We start from the raw sequence: 18,110 nt of genomic DNA, 5'->3' as shown, positions 1-18,110 counted from the left end.
AATCCTGACCCTGGAAAGTCGAAACCACCTTGAAAGACAGGCCGTGGACCTTCTAGAGACCTAACGCCGCTAAGCACACCTAAGCACGCTGGGCGTCTACCGCTGCCTAAGGAAGTAAGGGGGTTGCCGGAGGGAGACGAGACGGCTAAGGGCAGGTGCCAGCACCCACTGGGAAGGCGTATTTGTCAGTTTCTCTTTCCAGGTCAGCTTTGGGGCCACGTTCATAGACAACACGGCAGGTGAACACAAGTTCTTGTTCCACTTTGTGACACTTACCAGTGAAGAACATTGTCCTTTTGAATGTTCTCATCTCATCTGCTTTGGCTGATGTACACAGCATATGCATAGAATTAGGTCTGTAACCAGATCTGCTTGACATGTTCTACTTTGTAGGTCTGTTTCCATTACAAGATGTAAGACATATGACTAGACATTAAACAGCCATAAAGCTTTATCAAATCTTAACACTGTTATTTTTTCAAAATGACCAGAAACCTTTGACAGGTAGATGTTTTTGAAATGCCAATCTATTGAATAAAAAACCAATATACACCAGAGCCTAGAAAAATTAATCATACCCTTTTACACTGTCTTCTGTTCTGACAAATTTTAAGAGAATCTGTCACTAGGAATTGTCATAGTCCATTTGGGCGGCTTGTAATAAAACACCAGCCAGTGGCGGCTCATAAATAAAGATTTCTTTCTCTCTGTCCTGGAGGCTGGAAGTCCAGGAGTGGGCTGTGGGTGGGGTGGGCAGAAGGAGCCCGAGCGCTGGGGGGCCTCCCATCAGGGCCCTGATCCCAGGCCGGAGGGCTCCCCGCTCATGACCTTAGCACCTCCCAGGGGCCCCACCTCTTGAGGTCATCGTAATGGAGGTTAGGACTGGAACGTAGGAATTTGGAGGGACATAAATATTCAGAATGGTAGAACTTTTAAAAATGCAAAGATACTAATTTAAGCAGGCATTTTAAGCCCAGGATACAATTTTATATCATGGGATTAATGTAGAAAAACTAAAAAAATATACCAAAAAGAGCACAGAGGAAGAGTAGGAGGGATTGTAGTTTTACTAAAATATGTACTGCCTTGCACCTATACACAGGGTACAAATTTCCTAAATTCTAAAACTGTGATATTATCAATTGTGATAAAAATCATATTTCACATTTCTAAAGTCATTTTAAAAATATCTCTAAGCGTTACCTTAATATTTTATCAGAAATATAGCTTTGGTAATAAATAACCATTTGATAAGGTTATACAGATCTTCCTTAACTTATAGTGAAGTTACATCCCAATAAATCCATGGTAAGTTGAAAATCTCGTTAGGTCAAAAGGCACTTAAGGCACCGAACACTACAGCTGGGCCTGTCCTTCCTCACACGTGCTCAGAGCCTTACGGAGCCCGCAGTCACGTAAGGGGAAGGATCCCATGTTACTGACTGAACGCCGCAGGACGGGACAGAACGGTTGCGTGGGCGCCGACGGCTGCTGGCCCTGGAGACCGGCGCCACTGCCCAGCGCCAGGAGAGCGGAGGTGATCAGTCGCCAGCAGCCCAGGACTCGAACTGGAGCTCGAACGCGGGCGGTCTCTGCTGACCGAGTACGGCTTTACACCGTTGTCCCTCGCACGTCCGGCGCTGTCCAGGTGAACAAGTAATCAGATACGCTGTACCGAGTTCATTTCAATACATTAATAGGCATTCTTTATGGGAGAGTTCATTAAAAAATAAATTATTTTGTCCTTATTTTAAAAACTGGCAACAGAAGTTGAGAGGCTGTAACCATCTATGCGATGGGCACGCGTGCCCATATCCACACCAGGAAGCCTCATCACACGCAGACAGACGCTCTCCTGTGACCCGGAGGCAGCACCTGTGATGTTCTCTAGGACACGGTGGCCACCCCTCAGCTCAGGCGGCCTCCAGGCTGAAGCCAGCGCTGCAGGAAAACCCGAACGGGAGGCTGCTGCCACGGGAAGGTGGCTGCTCCACTCTACCTCCTCCAAAAATTTTCATTTTTAATTTTAAAAATGTTAAGTCTGTTTCAGCCAGTCTTTTACTTTTTTTCTTTTACGTTCAGCCAAAAAAAGCATCGTACTCTTCCTTTATTTTTTGATTTTATGACCAAATGTCCTGAAGATACCGTTTTTCTTCTTTCAAAGTAGCCAACATTTTCAGTGCTTCTAGCTTTTCAACTCCAGCCTGTTTGCTGATTATCTCCACAAGGGTGTCACTGACGTCTTTGGCCATATTCTTAGCATCTCTAGAAAAAAGAACCGCATCTGTGTTTGTTCAGAAAACAAGAATTTTACCAAAGCCTCCATAATTCACAAATCTAACTCCCACTGACTCCCCCACCCTCCAGCCTGGCCTCCAGTTCTCTGGGAAGTGTCTCAACAGGTGTCCCAGCCGGTCACCCGTCAGGCCTCTCCCCAGGGACCAACCCAATCCACAAAGCCGACCCTGTCATTCACAGCTGAAAGCCCCTCACAGGCGTCCTGTCCCAGGAGCAGCTGAGTCTTCGGTTAGTGTGGAGGGACCTCACAGACCTGGCTCCTCGCGTCACTGTCATCCCCGCCCGTCATCCCCCGGGCACACGCGGAACCTGCATTCCCAAGGGCAACAGGCTTTTAGGCCTACAAGCCTTCATGTACACACTGTGCGCACACACACGCGTCCAATCACCAACAGACGCGATCTCCACCACCCCAGCTGTGGGCCCGGCTCTCAGGGCTGACGGGTTTCAGCGCACTCGTTCACAGGACTGGGGAGGGGCCCCCGAGTCCCCCTGCGGCCCCGCCATGGCGCCTACTTTCCCGCCAGAGAGCGGGCGGCCTGCCGGCGGGGGCGGGCCTCGCTGCACCTTGCATCTCTCAACACCTGAGCCGGGCCACAGCACTCGGGAGGCACCGAATGCTGTGGAATGACGAAAACTGGACAGGACACTAATATGTCAGCAAGAGAGCTTGTCCTGTCCTTACAGTGACATTTCCTGAAAAGGGGGTCTCCAGGGGCCACTGCAACTTCCTCCATCACGCTTCCACTCAAGCACGACGAAGCAGCCAGTCCCATGGCTGCTCCCCGGGCACCAGCAGCCGCCAGCAGCCAAACCTACCAGCCCCTCTGTCTTCCTTTTTTTTTTTTTTTTTTTAAAGATATTATTTATTTATTTATTTATTTGAGAGAGATATCGCAATAGGTAGAGAGGCAGGCAGAGAGAGAGAAGGAAGCAGGCTCCACACTGAGCAGAGAGCCCGAAGTGGGGCTCAATCTCAGGACCCTGAGACCAGGACCTGAGCTGAAGGCAGAGGCTTTAACCCACTGAGCCACCCAGGCCCCCCCCTCCCCGTTTTCTTACTGGACTATCAGAGCATAAGGTTCCCCTGCTTGGGAGTGTCCCCTGGACTCAGGGACAAATTCACTCCTTCCAAGGGGCTGGTCCGCGTTAGGGGGCCATGGGGCCTCCCTCCGAGCCCACACCACTGACCACCATGAACACTATCAACTCCACTGTACAGACAGAAGAATGAAAGCACCAGGGATTGTAAAGCAATTTCTGGGCTAATGTGTTGGGACATTTGACATGTTCCCAAGCTGTCATTTACCAGTTATTCATGTATTTGTACAACTGACTGTGCCTCTATTAGTTAGACGCACATCTAAAACTCCAGCCTGGGGGTGCCTGGGGGGCTCAGTCGGTTATACGTCTGCCTTCGGCTCAGGTCTCGATCCCAGAGTCCTGGTATCGATTCCTGCATCAGGCTCCCTGTTCAGATGGGGGTCTGCTTCTCCCTCTGCCTCTGTCACTCCCCCCACTTGTGCTCATGCTCTTGCTCTCAAATAAATAAATAAATCTTTAAAACTCGGCCTGTTCTTCAACACTGACAGCTCTATCCTCTACAAAGTGAAGGTCAGACACTTCTTTAAAAGCTAAATGAAAATGTAAACCAGCACAACGTCCAGAATCTATACCCTTTATCAACCTAAAGTAGGGTTTCTCAACTGAGAGTCAAAAATCCATGAACAGGTCATAAAGTCAACTTAGAAGGCAAAATCAGTGTTTAAAAAACAATGAAACAAAAATTATCATACTATGTCATGAGAAGTAAACAGAAAAAGTTCTGTTTTATAAAACCTGTTTCTATTATATTTATATCTATTCTAGGTCATATACCAGTATTTCTTCTTTGTATCACAGTTAAAAACAAAACAAGGGGCACCTGGGTGGCTCAGTGGTTAAGCCTCTGCCTTCAACTCAGGTTGCGATCTTAGGGTCCTGGGATCAAGTTCCGCATCGGGGTCTCTGCCCAGCGAGGAGACTGCTTCCCCCTCTCTCTCTGCCTGCTGCTCTGCCTACTTGTGATCTCTCTCTCTGTCAAATAAATAAAATCTTAAAAAAAAAAAAAAAAGAGAGAAAGAAAAAAAAACCCCACACCTAATTTGGTGATGTATATAAGTTTCTAAATGCCTGGGATGTGTCAGAATTAAAAAGAGCTATTTCTTACTCAAAAGACCTTTTTAATTAACACAGTATTTTTGAATTCCATTAAAACAAGTTGGTAAGTTTCTAAAACTTTCATTTTTCACGGCAATTTTGAGTTTCCGTAACAGATCTTGCCTCAGAAAGTATATAAAACTTAACATAAAAATGATTCCTCGCTTACTGCCAATTTTGACAATACAAATTATGCCTTAAAAAAAAATCTTGAGATCTCCATTCTCAGAGTCAAAGCCACGGTTTTCTTAGCCAGGTCAAATGCACAAATCACGTATTCTTGCATACAACAAATCAATCTTGAGACTTCAAGTTAAAGTAGCATCTTCACACCAAACAGAACTTCTGGAGGCTAAAACATGTATCCATACAGCACCATGTACTCTGAAATGCAAGAGCCGATTTCACTTCTATTTACATGATAATGATAACATCTCGGCTATGAAATGTATATTAAAGTCATTTCAGAACTTGTATTTCTATTCCAGTCCTTAAGAATCAAACCTCTCGTCCCTGTCTGGATTAATGGTCCCGGTCCATTCAGTAAACACCATCAGCTGCCCTCGTCTGCCCGGCCTCGGGGTGACGGCCACGTACCCACACACGTAAATGCAGCCGCGCTCATGAAGAAGGAGCCTCGCCACCTGCTCGCTGTGAAGCCGGATGTTGTCCTGCACGTACTTCACCGGGGCTTCCTCCTCCCCAACAGGAGCATCTCTTGAGAAGGAAACCTTCAAGTGAGTTAGGACTCCACGCTGGTGGAAACGTCTGAGCTCTTCCCTGAAACACAGCATGTAACGGGACACTGAAAGGTTTGTCACTGACGGTTACAAGGTCCGAAACGAGAACTGTAGGCCCGCTGCTGAGTCCTCCAGTACCAGAATCACACAGTACCTGAATAAATAATCCCTATCTTTGTGTCGGCAGCCAAAAAACAACCACATTGCTCCAAAGTGCCCATCTGGATGTTGTTCTTGGAGTTTCTCTCTACGTGGAAAAGAAAGCAGAGATAGGATAGAAAGAATATGTAAAACCCATCTACTTGGTCAGAAACATCACCAACCAATCCAGACAGGATTCACCGTCACTGTTGAGTTTAGCCACTGAGGTACCGTCGTCCTGTCCACAGGGACCCAAGCGCCCCAGCAGACACCTGGACAAGCACGTGCATCTGTTGGTTACGGACACCTACAAGCTCTGTACGACATCTATGAGGATAATTCAAAATATCCCAGTGTGAAACCTACACTAATTTCTACATTAAAAATTAACAGAAACTTTCTGAATAAAATTAACTCTCAATCAATGTAAGAGAAAGTGGCCCAGGGTTTTAAACGGTAGAACTATTTGCCGTGAACGGTTTCAGGAATGACCCAGCAAGGAGACTTGCTGAGTATGTCTGCCATTATTCTCTGCTTCCTTAAAGGAAAAAACCAAGGATAAAAACAACAAAAAGACCTTGTCCAAAGGATATTACACCATTAAATGTGGACCGGCACATGAAGAATTGTTCATTATCTCACAAGCAGGGAGAGAAGCACGATTTCTTTTATGTCATATAGTTCTAGAATAGCAATCGGCTGAAAACTACTGATGTTTGGGTTTAAGTTGGAAACTTCTGGTGTAATTGTATCTCTGTTAGTAGCAAATTTATCTAGTTAAGGAACAGCCTGTACATCATCACAGCATAAAGATGTGTCTGAAATTTGTCCCCAGCTACATACGTTATAAACTATAGTGCAGCTGGGGGAAAAGAAAGTGCTATAGTAGAAAGGGAAGTTCTAATACAAAACAAAACCTCTGGAAGACATCACGCTTACTTTTCCCATGGTGACAAATTATGCTATTCTATCACACATTTGACAGTAATTTTTTTAAATAAAAACTTCACAACTGAAGTCTGATATCTAAAAGAAAATCTCTAAAGAGACAAAAAGGCTACCATATTTCCACTGAGAATTACAAGGGATACATTTTCTCAGCAGTCAAAGAAAGCTCATACCTGTGTTGCAGGAAACCAATGAAGGGCGCTATGCCAGTTCCCGGACCCACCATTATGACGGGGGCAGAGGAGTCACTCGGTAAGTGGAAAAAATTGGTTGTTCGAGGAGAGATGGATATCTGGAATGTTAAACCAATGCTCATAAGTCTGAAAGAAAACCTAGGCAAAAGCATATAACCAAGATGATCTTTGCTAAAGAAAACAGCAGCATTAAATCTTACTGAAACCATGAACACATCTGTCATTACAGAGAAAAACAAAATCTATCTTCTAAATTTTTCTTTTCTTTCTTTTTTTTTTTCTTTAAAGATTTATTTAGTTTATTTATTTAGTTAGTTAGTTAGTTAGTTGACAGACAGAGATCACAAGGAGGCAGAGAGGCAGGCAGAGAGAGAGGAGGAAGCAGGCTCCCCGCTGAGCAGAGAGCCCAACATGGGGCTCGATTCCAGGACACTGAGATCATGACCTGAGCCGATGGCAGAGGCTTAACCCCCTGAGCCACCCAGGTACCCCGCAAATTTTTCTTTTCCATCAAAATCAAAGGTGCTTTAAAAATCACAAGCGTATTTCCAAGGGAGAACACTGGTACAAGTCCTTTTCCTAGGCCCATGAGAAGCACACACCTCCTAGCAGGCAGCCTCCATGTGCTCCATGGAGAAGTGCGGGCAAACCGCAGCTGGGATTCTGTGTTTGCACATAAGGGGGCAACAAAGACCAGCATCCAGATGGAGTGAGCGCTTCAAGGGCAAACTGGCACCTGAAGGAAAACTGAGGGGGTCGCTCCAAAGATGCTGAAGGACTGTGTCATGTTTGTTAATCTAAGTTCAATGTTACGTGTTTGTGCAAAACCAGAGGAATAAGCAGCACGCACAGATAAAGACAATCTTTTTGCTAAAATTTCAAAAGATTTTTCTCCTAAACCATGTGCTAGGGATACGTGCGAGGAATCCATCTAAAAATATTTCAGTTCCCGTGTCACTTCGCCATGAGTGAGTTACACCAAGTCACAGCAATCTGTTCTGGGTGTAATGGTGCACATTTTAACCTTTAACATAAAGAAAACCTTTCGAATTTTGACAGGATGGACAGGAAAGAACAGGCAGAGCGATGGGAGAGGAGTGCTGGCCTTCTGCAATGAGACTGTCACTCGTCTCACACGAGTCTCACTGACCCACCACTTACCAGTCCCACGGACGGTACTCAGTATGACACGCACCACAGATACAGAAATGAACAGAAACCCTGTCCTCGTGGGCCTACATTCTACTGGGAGGAAGAGACAATAATCAAACATTTATCTGTAAAATGACTGGGAATAAGATCCATGAAGCAAACCAGAGCAGGAGACCCTGGGTCGGACCAGAGCGGGTAGCGAGAGCACACCGCCTGCGTTCTAGGGACTGTACGGAGACCCGGACTGGCCCTCTCTCGCCGCAGTCACCTCAAATGCTGACAACAGCAAACACTTCTTTCTGCCTGGTCGCCGTAATGGCCACAGGCGGGCTACAGCTCTGCAGCCCAGGTACCTCCTACTGGCAGCCAAGACCCAGGGGCGTCCCTGACCCGCATCCGCCCAGCCTCCTGTCAAAGAGGAGAAACAAGCCCCACCAGCAGGCGTGCGGCGCTCCCGCTCAGAGGGGACGCAGCCAGACCGCACACCATGGGGGAGCGCCCTAAGCCTCCCACGGACGGGGTATCTCAACATCCGCCAGCTGGAGGAGAGTGTGGGTGGGTCATGTGAATGTGAACATTCTCCACACTTCCTATAACTTATGCACGGCAGTAAGCGCCAATTTAAATTGTATCCTTATTCCCAGACCTCCAGTGCCTGAAGAGTAGGCAGTCTGTGATGAAGATCTGTTAAAAGGGAGAAAAGAGAAAAGGCAGCAGGAAGGAAAGAATGAATGCGGGGACGGCGCCCATGCCGGGTGTCTGCAATAGGTCGTGGGTAGATCTATTTCTTGAACTTTCTGGAGAGCATCCATTTTTACAGGATCATAAAATGACATAATACTTTTCTGTCCATACCATAATGTTTCTTTTCAAAAAAGGAACAGTGTCTCAAGTTCTTAATATTTTGTTGATGCATTATGGGAAAATACCACGGAAAAGGGCAATTTCAAGCAGCAGCTTCCCATGAGCCCTCTCAGGCATATACTGAAGTCTCACTTTCCCCTTAGGGCATGAACTTTTCAACTCCAATAACTTACAGCAACCAAACCAGTCCTAAGATAATGCTACAGACGACACGTTCATTTTTTCAATACCACAGAAAAAGACGACTTCATGATAACACCTGAAAGGTTTTGTTTTATTTCAACCATCCTTATGGGCAGGAAGGGACTTTAAATTGTTCCTTACGCTGTGGTCCCGAGTGAGATTTGCCAAGTGCTGTATCAAAGCATGAAGGATGGCACTAAGTCTGCATGTAAATGTGTCCACGGTTTGGTCACTCACTCACTCGAGAATTATCAAGGAATACGCTTCTCCTACGTGTTTCAAAAGTGCTTCCCCCTCATTACGCCTTCACACGAAGAGCGCTAATTTGGATTCTACACCACACTAAGACAAAAAGGGAAGAAACGGCAAAAATCCTACTACCCTAAACTGAAGGACAAAGTTACTCTTTGGTTGTGAACGGACTGCCAAGTAAGGATTCACCTGGGACATGGTATGGTCTACACAGAAGACGAGGTTGTCTCTCAACACCAGCCTTCAGACTTTACTTCAGTCTTTACTTGGCTCTTTTCCTGTGCTCAGTCTTCCAAGAGTATTAGCCAAAGACTGTCTTTTCTATGAATATGATGAGGAAGGAGAAAAGAGTATTATGGAAAATTCACACTTTATATATTCGAGAAACACACAGATTTTAATAGTGAATGAACGGGGCGCTGGGGTGGCTCAGTGGGTTAAGCCTCTGCCTCTCAGCGTCCAGGGATCGAGCCCTGAACCGGGCTCTCTGCTCAGCAGGGAGCCTGCTTCCCCTCTCTCTGCCTGCCTCTCTGCCTGCTTGTGATCTCTGTCTCCCTCTGTCAAATAAATAAATAAAACCTTTAAAAGAATTAAAAATTTAAAAAAATAGTAAATGAAAAAAGTAATGTTTTCCTGACTTTCCAACAGAGATTCTAAAATTCAAGTAGGACAAACATTTTCCTTTGAATAATCTTGATGGTAACGGGCAACACAGGGGAGACCACATCGTTCTTCCTAACTAGGCGAACAGCGTCATTCTAGTAACGCCCAAACCGTGCACTCCCAGTACCTCTGGAGCCGGGGCTTTCCCGCCTTCAGCACGGGACACTCGCATGTCTGGACGAAGAACGGGTGCGACCACCGCGGCCAGCCAGCCTGTGCACACGCCCTTCCGCAGAACCTCCTTTGTGGTGTGAGACAGAAACTCCACAATGTTGAAAATGAAACGAAGCTTCCCTGGGTGCGACAGGTTTGAGCTGCAGAGACACACAGGTCAGTTTTAAACTCTGCATCAGGACTAATGCATACAGGCCAGATGCAGACTTTTTCCTAAACTGAAGGATTTTTCCTGTGGGCTGTCCTCTACCTCTACTTTTCAGGGGAAAGACTTCTGTTGCTACTTAAAAGCTCCTCCTCTCCTGCCCCCGTTTTGTGATATTCAGAAAAGTTTCCAACGACCTGTTTGCTTTAAGACTCCGTAAGATTGACACAACTTTTCATCTCCCCGCTGCCCGCCTCTGGTGCCCAGTGGAGATGGCCTGGCACGGCCGTAAAGGCAGCAGGTAGAGGCGCGAGGCACTCGCAGCCCGACCTGGGGAAACGTGGCTGTGGACCACAATGTGGTTGTGCTGCTGGAGACTCTACATTCTCTGCACGCCCACAGGACGGGAGTCCCAACACCCGCCTCCTCCATTCCTTACCATGCCGGCTATTGTCCACAAATCAGGTATATTTTCCCTGGGTAATAAGGATGTGGAAGCCAGAGATTCACATTTTGGGAGAAAGATACTCTATGTTTTGGCTTTTTTTTTTTTTTTTTTAAAGATGTTGTACGCTAATAAACATCAGTACCTCGCGCATGAATATGGTCTGGGCTGGAGCTTAGGAAGGTGTTCTGGGGAAAAAAAAAAAAAAACACACAAGCAATTAATTCACTGCTACTGAGAATTATATGAAAGGGTTTGTAAAAATTCAAGACTGAGTTGGATTTTTCTTATTTAGAACACCCAAAATAACATTTTAATTTAAATCATATTTTAGAGCAAGTGTAAATTCACTGTACCTAAGTAAGTCTCTACTGACTATTTTTTTCCAATTCCTCACGTTAAAAACCAGACATATTGAATTTCTTTACCTGGAATCAGTGTCATTCTAAAGGCTGGTTTCTTAAACCGAAGGATAATAAAAGCATTCATGAATGGGTTTCAGAATCAAGAAACCCATGAAATTTTCTGTGTGTACACAATTTTCTGCAGAAGTGTCCAGAGTTTTCATATTTGAAATAAGATGATGACCCCCCAGAAGGTTAAAGATCACTATTTTAAGGATTATGGGAAATGGGAAATACCTAAGCTTAAAATATCTTTCCTTCTTAATAAAAAAAGGAAATATTTTTCCTTCTTATATTTCTATAAAAACAAAATGAGAGCATCATGATAAAACCTTTAAGTTACCCAGGCCCCAGTGGTTTCTCATACATTGGGGCTCTTTTTAAAGCAGGACAAAGGGGCGCCTGGGTGGCAGTTGGTTAAGCACCTGCCTTCGGCTCGGTCATGAACCCACGGTCGGGGGATCGAGCCCCACATCATCGGTCTCCCTGCTCAGCAGGAAGCCTGCTTCTCCCTCTCCTGCTTCCCCTACTTGTGCTCCCTCTCTCACTGTCTCTCTATCAAATACATAAATAAAATCTTTTAATAAATAAATAAGTAAAAGCAGGTCAAAGAATCGATCTTTGAATACTTAACTGACCACACACAAACTCTGAATTTTTTTTCTGTTCAAGGTTATATTTTCAATAGTTATCTGGCAAAGATTCAGAAAGACCTTTCTAAAATTTAATAAATAAAAGAATAAGCTTAATAGAGAGCTCAACATAATACTAAGCTCTAGATATGTTTACTTAAAGAAGTGGAAAATAAATTTCTTTAAGTCTCAATGCTTTTATCAGTTTTTTATAGAACTACATAATAAATGTTATATACAAGCTTAAAAAAAAAACAACACAGCAAATCCACACAAAGAACTGAAACACTGTCATACGCAGGACAGCTTTACAAGAATTCTAACAACTTCCCCACATCTGTTCTGATTATTCTCCCGACCCCTGCGTTCATTCTAAACGGAGGAGAGGAGTGTGTGTTTGAATACAGGCAAGTGGGAAGAGCCACATCATTTAGTAACGTCACCATTTCGAGGGGGAAAAGGAATAATAAAAGGGAGAGAAAGCAGGATCTGACTTAATAAAGGAGAGTACCCCGAACTGTACTGGACATCAGGGGATCCTGGAGCCTTAAAGTGAAAAGCACAACACACATTTTCCTATCACCGAAGACAAATGCAAATTTTGGAAACTTTATTACTTGTCCCCACAGGGAAGGAGAGAGGAGAGGAGAAAATTGCCAGCGCAGGAAGTACTCAAGGTTTAAGAATCCTGTCCAGTTCCCACAGTCGCTGCCCCTCATAAATGCCCCCGATCCCTAGCGAGGTCACCACCAAAACCCCCTCTGCTGACCCCAGTTCCTCAGGCAGATCTTCTCTCTTCTGTGGGCATGAAGACCCCAGGGGCCAGTGAGGACAAAAACCAGAATCGCCTTATATTTGAGCATTTGGCGACAGGTCATGTCCCGGCTTCAAGCCTGGAGCACTCTGAACAAGGCCACTTGCCCTGGCATGGCCGGCGGTGGGGGGTTCCCCCCACTGCCCTCACCGATCCCGGAGATGAGCTTGGCCAGATGCAGCCTTTCTGTCTTCCGCACAGACAGCACACTGCATTAACCTCTGTCAATTACATCTAATGTTCCTCAGCTTTGAAAAAGAAGAAAAAAAAATGTCTTTTCTTTTCGTTGGGAAACTCATTTTTAGGTAACACTGGACTGAAAAAACAACAACAACAACAACAACAAAGCTTTCTGAAAACCCGCTGAGTAGACAGGATGCTGCATACTGACCCCCGGAAAGAGAATTAGGGCTGGCTATGGTGAGGGAGCAAGGGCTGGTGAGGATGGTGAGGAAGCAGCAGGAGCCAGTCCACCTCGGCAGAGGGATTCCTTCCCACTCGCAGGAGGCCCTGAACACACTCGGATGTTTCCCCAGTGAGACGTGTCCCCACGTGCCAGACAGCCTCTGGCGGGAGGCTGACAAGCAGAGGGCTGTGCGCCAGAAGGCCCGCTGGCGCAGGGGCCGGCGGAGCGGCACTCACCGAGCAGGAGACGGAGCGGCGGCCGGCAGGACGGGAAAGCGAGGAGGAGGTCCAGCAGGCCGGCGCGCTCGTCCCGCACGAAACGGTTGTAATCGGCCGCGCCCTCCCGGCTGCACAGCTCCTGCAGCCTTCGCTTCTCCTGCCCGTCGCTGGTGTGGTCCACGAGGGCTCGTAGCAACGCCTGCAGCCAAGGCAAAGGGAGCAGACTGAAAGTACCTCGTGCGGTCAGGCTGCTAGAATCTGGTTAGGATCGAACTGGGGATGTGCGCAGTGACCCAAGAAAAAGTGACAGCGCCCTTCGGAGTTCGATCAAGAAAAGAGAATTTAACTTATTTGCTTTAATGTCAGCCTGTTAAAAAAAATCACCTTCCATGTTCTCCTTTTAGCCACCTTTCCTGTTTCCTAAACCAACCTCATCAGTCCCAAGTATGATCTCAAATTACGTGTCCGATATATCTGAGTAACAATGCCCAGCGATCTCCTAACGCATTGCTTTAACTCAAGACGAAATGCTTGTTCTTCTCTCAGTGGATGATTCCACGCCAGACTTCTGCGTCCATCTGACAACTGCTAGTGCTCTTTATACAACAGGCAGTGGGCATGACAGCTCTATGCTGACAAGGGCTCACCGGCGAGGGACAGCGTGCAAGAGGCCAACTACCCCAACAGGGGCACACAGGGGCACACCCAGGAGGTCAGGGGCTTCTGAAGCCTAAGGTGCGCCAGAACGCAAGCGTGGGCTGAGGGCTGCCCACAGGAAGAAAGTGTGAAGCAGGGCTAAGCCGATGGCCCCGCTGCAGGAAGGCACAGGAGGCAGGCAAAGGCTCGCTCCTGGGGCTACACGCAGTTTCATGTGGGCCCCAGGCATGCAGACACGGGACGAAGGCTGAAAAGACCAGCTGGGCCTCCTGCACACGGACTCTTAGTCATCTCAGACTCACTGGAGAAAGAGGAGGAGAATATAAACGAAGAAAGCAAAGCAACAACATCCGGAATCCCAAGTGCCAAAGACAGAGCCAAGTCCAAACTCTTGGACAAAAGACCAAACGTGCCAATAACGACTTTTGGTTTCAACATATTCCAAATAGCTCTGACTACTCAAGGATTAAGAATAAAGCAATTAAGCACACAAACTACATCAAATGCTAAGTGAAATGCTAACAGGGACTTTTTATTCCATGGCTCGAGCACCTTTGTGTCCTGAACTCCCTCAGCAGGGATCACTCCTCGTCAGGGCCACAGGTCCCCACGGCCCTGCTCAGAAGCCCTGCCGAAACTACCCTGAGACCAGCACATCACATGCCTTCTTCAAAACGCCAGCTCAGAACCAAACGCGGAACTATCTTGGGAAACTGCGTGGGATGAATGTGCACCCGTGTCTCTGCGCGGACCTCTGGTAAGAGACCTTCTCCGTGCTGGGGTATACAAACTCCCGAGTTCTATTTGGGTAAAGAAGACATGACAGAACAGCATACATACTAGAAGATCTCGTTTTTTTCTTAGCAAAACAAAATTCAAGCATTAAGCCTGAGGATTTGATTATAAAGGACTTCTGTTTCCCAAGTTACTTAATTCTGTGTCCAGAATTTTTATGAGTGCGTTACTTTTATAGTAAGGAAAAACGTGTTTACCTATACGTGCTTTATGACCTGTAGAGCTGAACTAAAATTGTGAAACTGACTGTATTTATTCAAGAAGTTCTCATCACAGTGACTACCACATTTATTCAAATCATATCTAGGTCTGAGCCTCTCTCTAAAGGAGTTTGCTTCCCAAAGACTGCATGCAACAAGCACATTAATAAGATAGAGCATAAAAAAGGCCTTGTGGAGGGCAGCCTGATAACAGCACTATTTACGGGCACTGGCGATACGAATGTGGCAAAGCACAGCTGGGAGGTGTCCCCATTCATACCCATGGGAGGGACAGGCCCAGAGAGGAGCACATTTTAAAAGACAGCTCCCGGAACCCTGCTGACATCTAGTGCCTCATTCTCTCCACGTTCATGCAAACATCAATCGAATCTCCCAGAACCTTTCACGTTTCCTGATGAATTCTGACTTAACAATAAAGAATTATGTACTTTCACAAAGAAGAGATCTCAACATTAAACAGGTGACAAGTTGGGGAAAGCCTGAACTCTCCTAAGCTTCCTGTCATCAGTCACAGAAAGGGTCAAGGTGAAGGGCAGCTGGGTGACACAAGGTCATGTGGGGTCACCTGAATCACTGATTAATGTAGCACATCAAGTGGATATCCAGTAAAAATAAGAAAAAGCGCTACTTTAAAAACCTTATTTCAATACAAAACAAAATTTCAATACAAGCGTAACACAAAAATATCTATGACAACTGCAAAAATACAATGTACCTTTAGGATCCATTTCTGAAAACATGGGTACGAAAGCCCTATTTTCGAAGCCTTCAAAGGGCAAATATCAGATTTAATAAATCCTACACAGCGCTAGTACACTTTTAAATAGTTACCCAAAGAAAAGTACCTTTTTAGGAACTGCTCGTATTTCAAGGCACCAAGTCAGAATGAACTGGAGAGAACGTCCGTCAGGTATGTGCGGGGGTAAGGCTGCTCCTTTTCAGACAGACAGGAAGAGAGTCCGTGACACAGAAAGTAAAGAACAAAACATCTCTGCTTTCTTAAAAAAACAATTAACTGTACACATTACAGTGCTAGCAATGTAAACATGATTTGTGGCCATGTTTGCGGAGTCAAAAAAATTTTCAAAATGGATGCAGGGGGGAGAAATACCTTACAAAAAATAAATAAATAAAAGAATCATAAATTCAATAGCATTATTAGCCACATTTTAAATCTACCAAAGATAAATCTTTGGTGTGTTTCATAAAGATACCAAATCAAAGTATGCCAAACAAGAGGGTAATTATCCAAAGCCAAGGAACAAAAACCCAAAAGATGGCACTTGTCCATTAACACTGCGTATTATTCTCAAAAAGGATTTCAAACTGATGGAACTTCAGTTCAAGATTCTAAGCAAATAACTTAAAAAAAAAACCAAAATTTTCCTTTAATCATGAAAAACTGTTTTACATATTAAATCAGCAATAATATACTATGAGAAATACACATGATTAAAAAAAACTTTAAAAAGGTTCATATAATAAACTTTTACTTTAGGACTACTCTTGTATAACTCAGAAACAAAATAATGCTAACTCAAAAAGCAAACTAACAAATCAGCTCAACTAATCCACCGGCTTCTCCAAGACTACAGCTACATTCTGGATGCAGAGTTTCCAGCATTCTTACTGGACATTTTTTCTGTCCAGTAGTGTCCAAATAAGCATAAAATCCACCATCCTCTCATTCAGTGTACCTGAAGTTAAAAAACCCACAAACCAGAGAGAGTATTGGGATTCTGTCCACCAACCCGTGGCCAACCTCAGACCACCTGTGCAGCCATCACAAAAGGGCTGGGGAGGGGGTCCTTAGACTTGTCACCATTAGCCCAATGACATCCTAAGAAGAGATCAGGGGTGTACCTTTCTTTTTTGTGTCTTCCTTAATTTTCAAGTGGACACAGTGTTCTCTTCTGTCCGTGAGCTGCAGTCTTTGGAGAAGGTTTTGTACCTCAGAATCACTGTTGGGACAGATCACATTGAAGGCATCTCCAGGCTGATAGGAAAAATCTGTTTTCTAGAAACAACCAACATGAAAGAGAAAAAAAAAAGTCCAAGAGTTAAAGAGTTTTAGTTATGGGGTAACAAAAGCATGTTTTTTACTATATGATCCTTTAAAAATATGAATTAGAAACAAAATGATTCTAACTGCAAAAAACAAATGAGCCCAACCGAACAATCTTTTTTTTTTAAAGATTTTATTTACTTGACAGCGACACAGTGAGAGAGGGAACACAAGCAGGGGGAGTGGGAGAAGGAGAAGCAGGCTTCCCACCAAACAGGGAGCCTGATGTGGGGCTCAATCCCAGGACTCTGGGATCGTGACCCAAGCTGAAGGCAGACACCCAACAACTGAGCCACCCAGGTGGCCCTGAATCTTTCATTATAAATTATCTTTTTTTTTTTTAATTTTAAGTAATTTCTATACACACTACGGGCCTCAAACTCATAACCACAAGATCAAGAGTCACATGCTAGCCAGGCACCCAAAGAGTCACTTTAAAGAAGAAAAACTCAGTTATCCAGTGTTTTGCTTTAAATCATTTCAGTATTTTTTACCATATTAGTTAAAACTATTCTCATTTAAGGTGTCTCAGTAAGTAATGTTTTACCAATGTAAAAACCCCTCTTATGAAAACATCCATGATGAGGGAGAGAAACCATTTAGGGCTGCCCACATTGGTTCTCAATTTCCTTTCTGTAGGGGAAGACGACGGGTCGGAGAGGACACTAGTTTTCCCGACTGAGCACAGGCCACCGCAGCACCTGGCTGGGCACTGTGCGTGAACGAGGGCTGGGTGAGCCGCCCCCCACCGCACGGCTGTTTATGGAGGGCTGCAGCGCGAGGGCAGCATCCGGAGACAGCCTCTGACCACACGTGCTCCCGGCCCTGGCCTGAGACGGGCACAGCCTGACCCCACCTACTGGCCAACCCTCACCACTTTATGACAAGAGTATAGAACAGAATAAAAAAACAAATGCTTTGGTGGACAAAGAGTATTTAACAATATGGATATTAAAATGTGGAATGTGGAACATCCAACAGTATGTAAGCAAACCACCTGGTCTTGATGCCTGCCATCCGTTCCCCAGGAGGGGTTCACTGAAATCTACACGCACAGCCCTGACACACCCTTTCCTGCAAGCACAACCCTCCTCCCAGCACCTCCATCGAAACACAGAGCAGAGTGACTCCGAAGACGTAAGTCAAGCTTTACTGAGGTTACGGGATTAGCGGGTGGCTTCTTAACCGAGGCCAGTGGTTTGGGGCAGGGGTGGGCTTGTGGACGTGGACGGAGGTGAGAGGCAGCACGGGAGCCTCCGAAGCTACATGAAAAATGTTTCTATGTAAGTATTTTCCTGCGGGGTGGGGAGCGGGCTGTGACTTCTTCCAGAGTCTCAAAGGAATGAGACCATCACTGTAAAAAATGAAGCACTGTAGGCCCGTCCGGCCTGAGCTCGACTTCCAACTACTGGCTGACCTCGGGTGAGCAGGGGCCTTTCTCAGGACTCCTCTCACACCGAAAAGGCTGCTCTAACTCCATTACTCTTCCGCGGCTTCCTG

General features: G+C 45.5%; 1 protein-coding gene across 6 annotated transcripts in view; it reads right to left on the bottom strand.

Moving 5' to 3' along the window:
• Nucleotides 1-427: 427 nt before the first annotated feature.
• The window catches only part of MTRR (5-methyltetrahydrofolate-homocysteine methyltransferase reductase), a 31,681-nt gene continuing 13,998 nt past the window's right edge, over nt 428-18,110 (bottom strand). For 5 of the 6 annotated variants that reach the window (XM_059173620.1, XM_059173621.1, XM_059173619.1 and 2 more), the window contains 9 exons: nt 16,409-16,562; nt 15,391-15,479; nt 12,891-13,071; nt 10,544-10,586; nt 9,762-9,948; nt 6,500-6,618; nt 5,392-5,484; nt 5,095-5,277; nt 428-2,265 (listed from right to left, as the gene is read on the bottom strand). In XM_059173620.1, the coding sequence (XP_059029603.1) occupies nt 2,121-2,265; nt 5,095-5,277; nt 5,392-5,484; nt 6,500-6,618; nt 9,762-9,948; nt 10,544-10,586; nt 12,891-13,071; nt 15,391-15,479; nt 16,409-16,562 (1,194 nt within the window). In that variant the 3' untranslated portion in view covers nt 428-2,120. The remainder of the gene's footprint in view (nt 2,266-5,094; nt 5,278-5,391; nt 5,485-6,499; nt 6,619-9,761; nt 9,949-10,543; nt 10,587-12,890; nt 13,072-15,390; nt 15,480-16,408; nt 16,563-18,110) is intronic. The other variant, XM_059173625.1, reaches the window with a different exon arrangement.

The sequence above is a fragment of the Mustela lutreola genome, chromosome 5 (genome assembly GCF_030435805.1).
Source record: "Mustela lutreola isolate mMusLut2 chromosome 5, mMusLut2.pri, whole genome shotgun sequence".
In the NCBI taxonomy this organism is placed as follows: domain Eukaryota; kingdom Metazoa; phylum Chordata; class Mammalia; order Carnivora; family Mustelidae; genus Mustela; species Mustela lutreola.
Note: the sequence above shows the minus strand (reverse complement) of the source record. Positions and strands in the feature narration are given on the sequence as shown.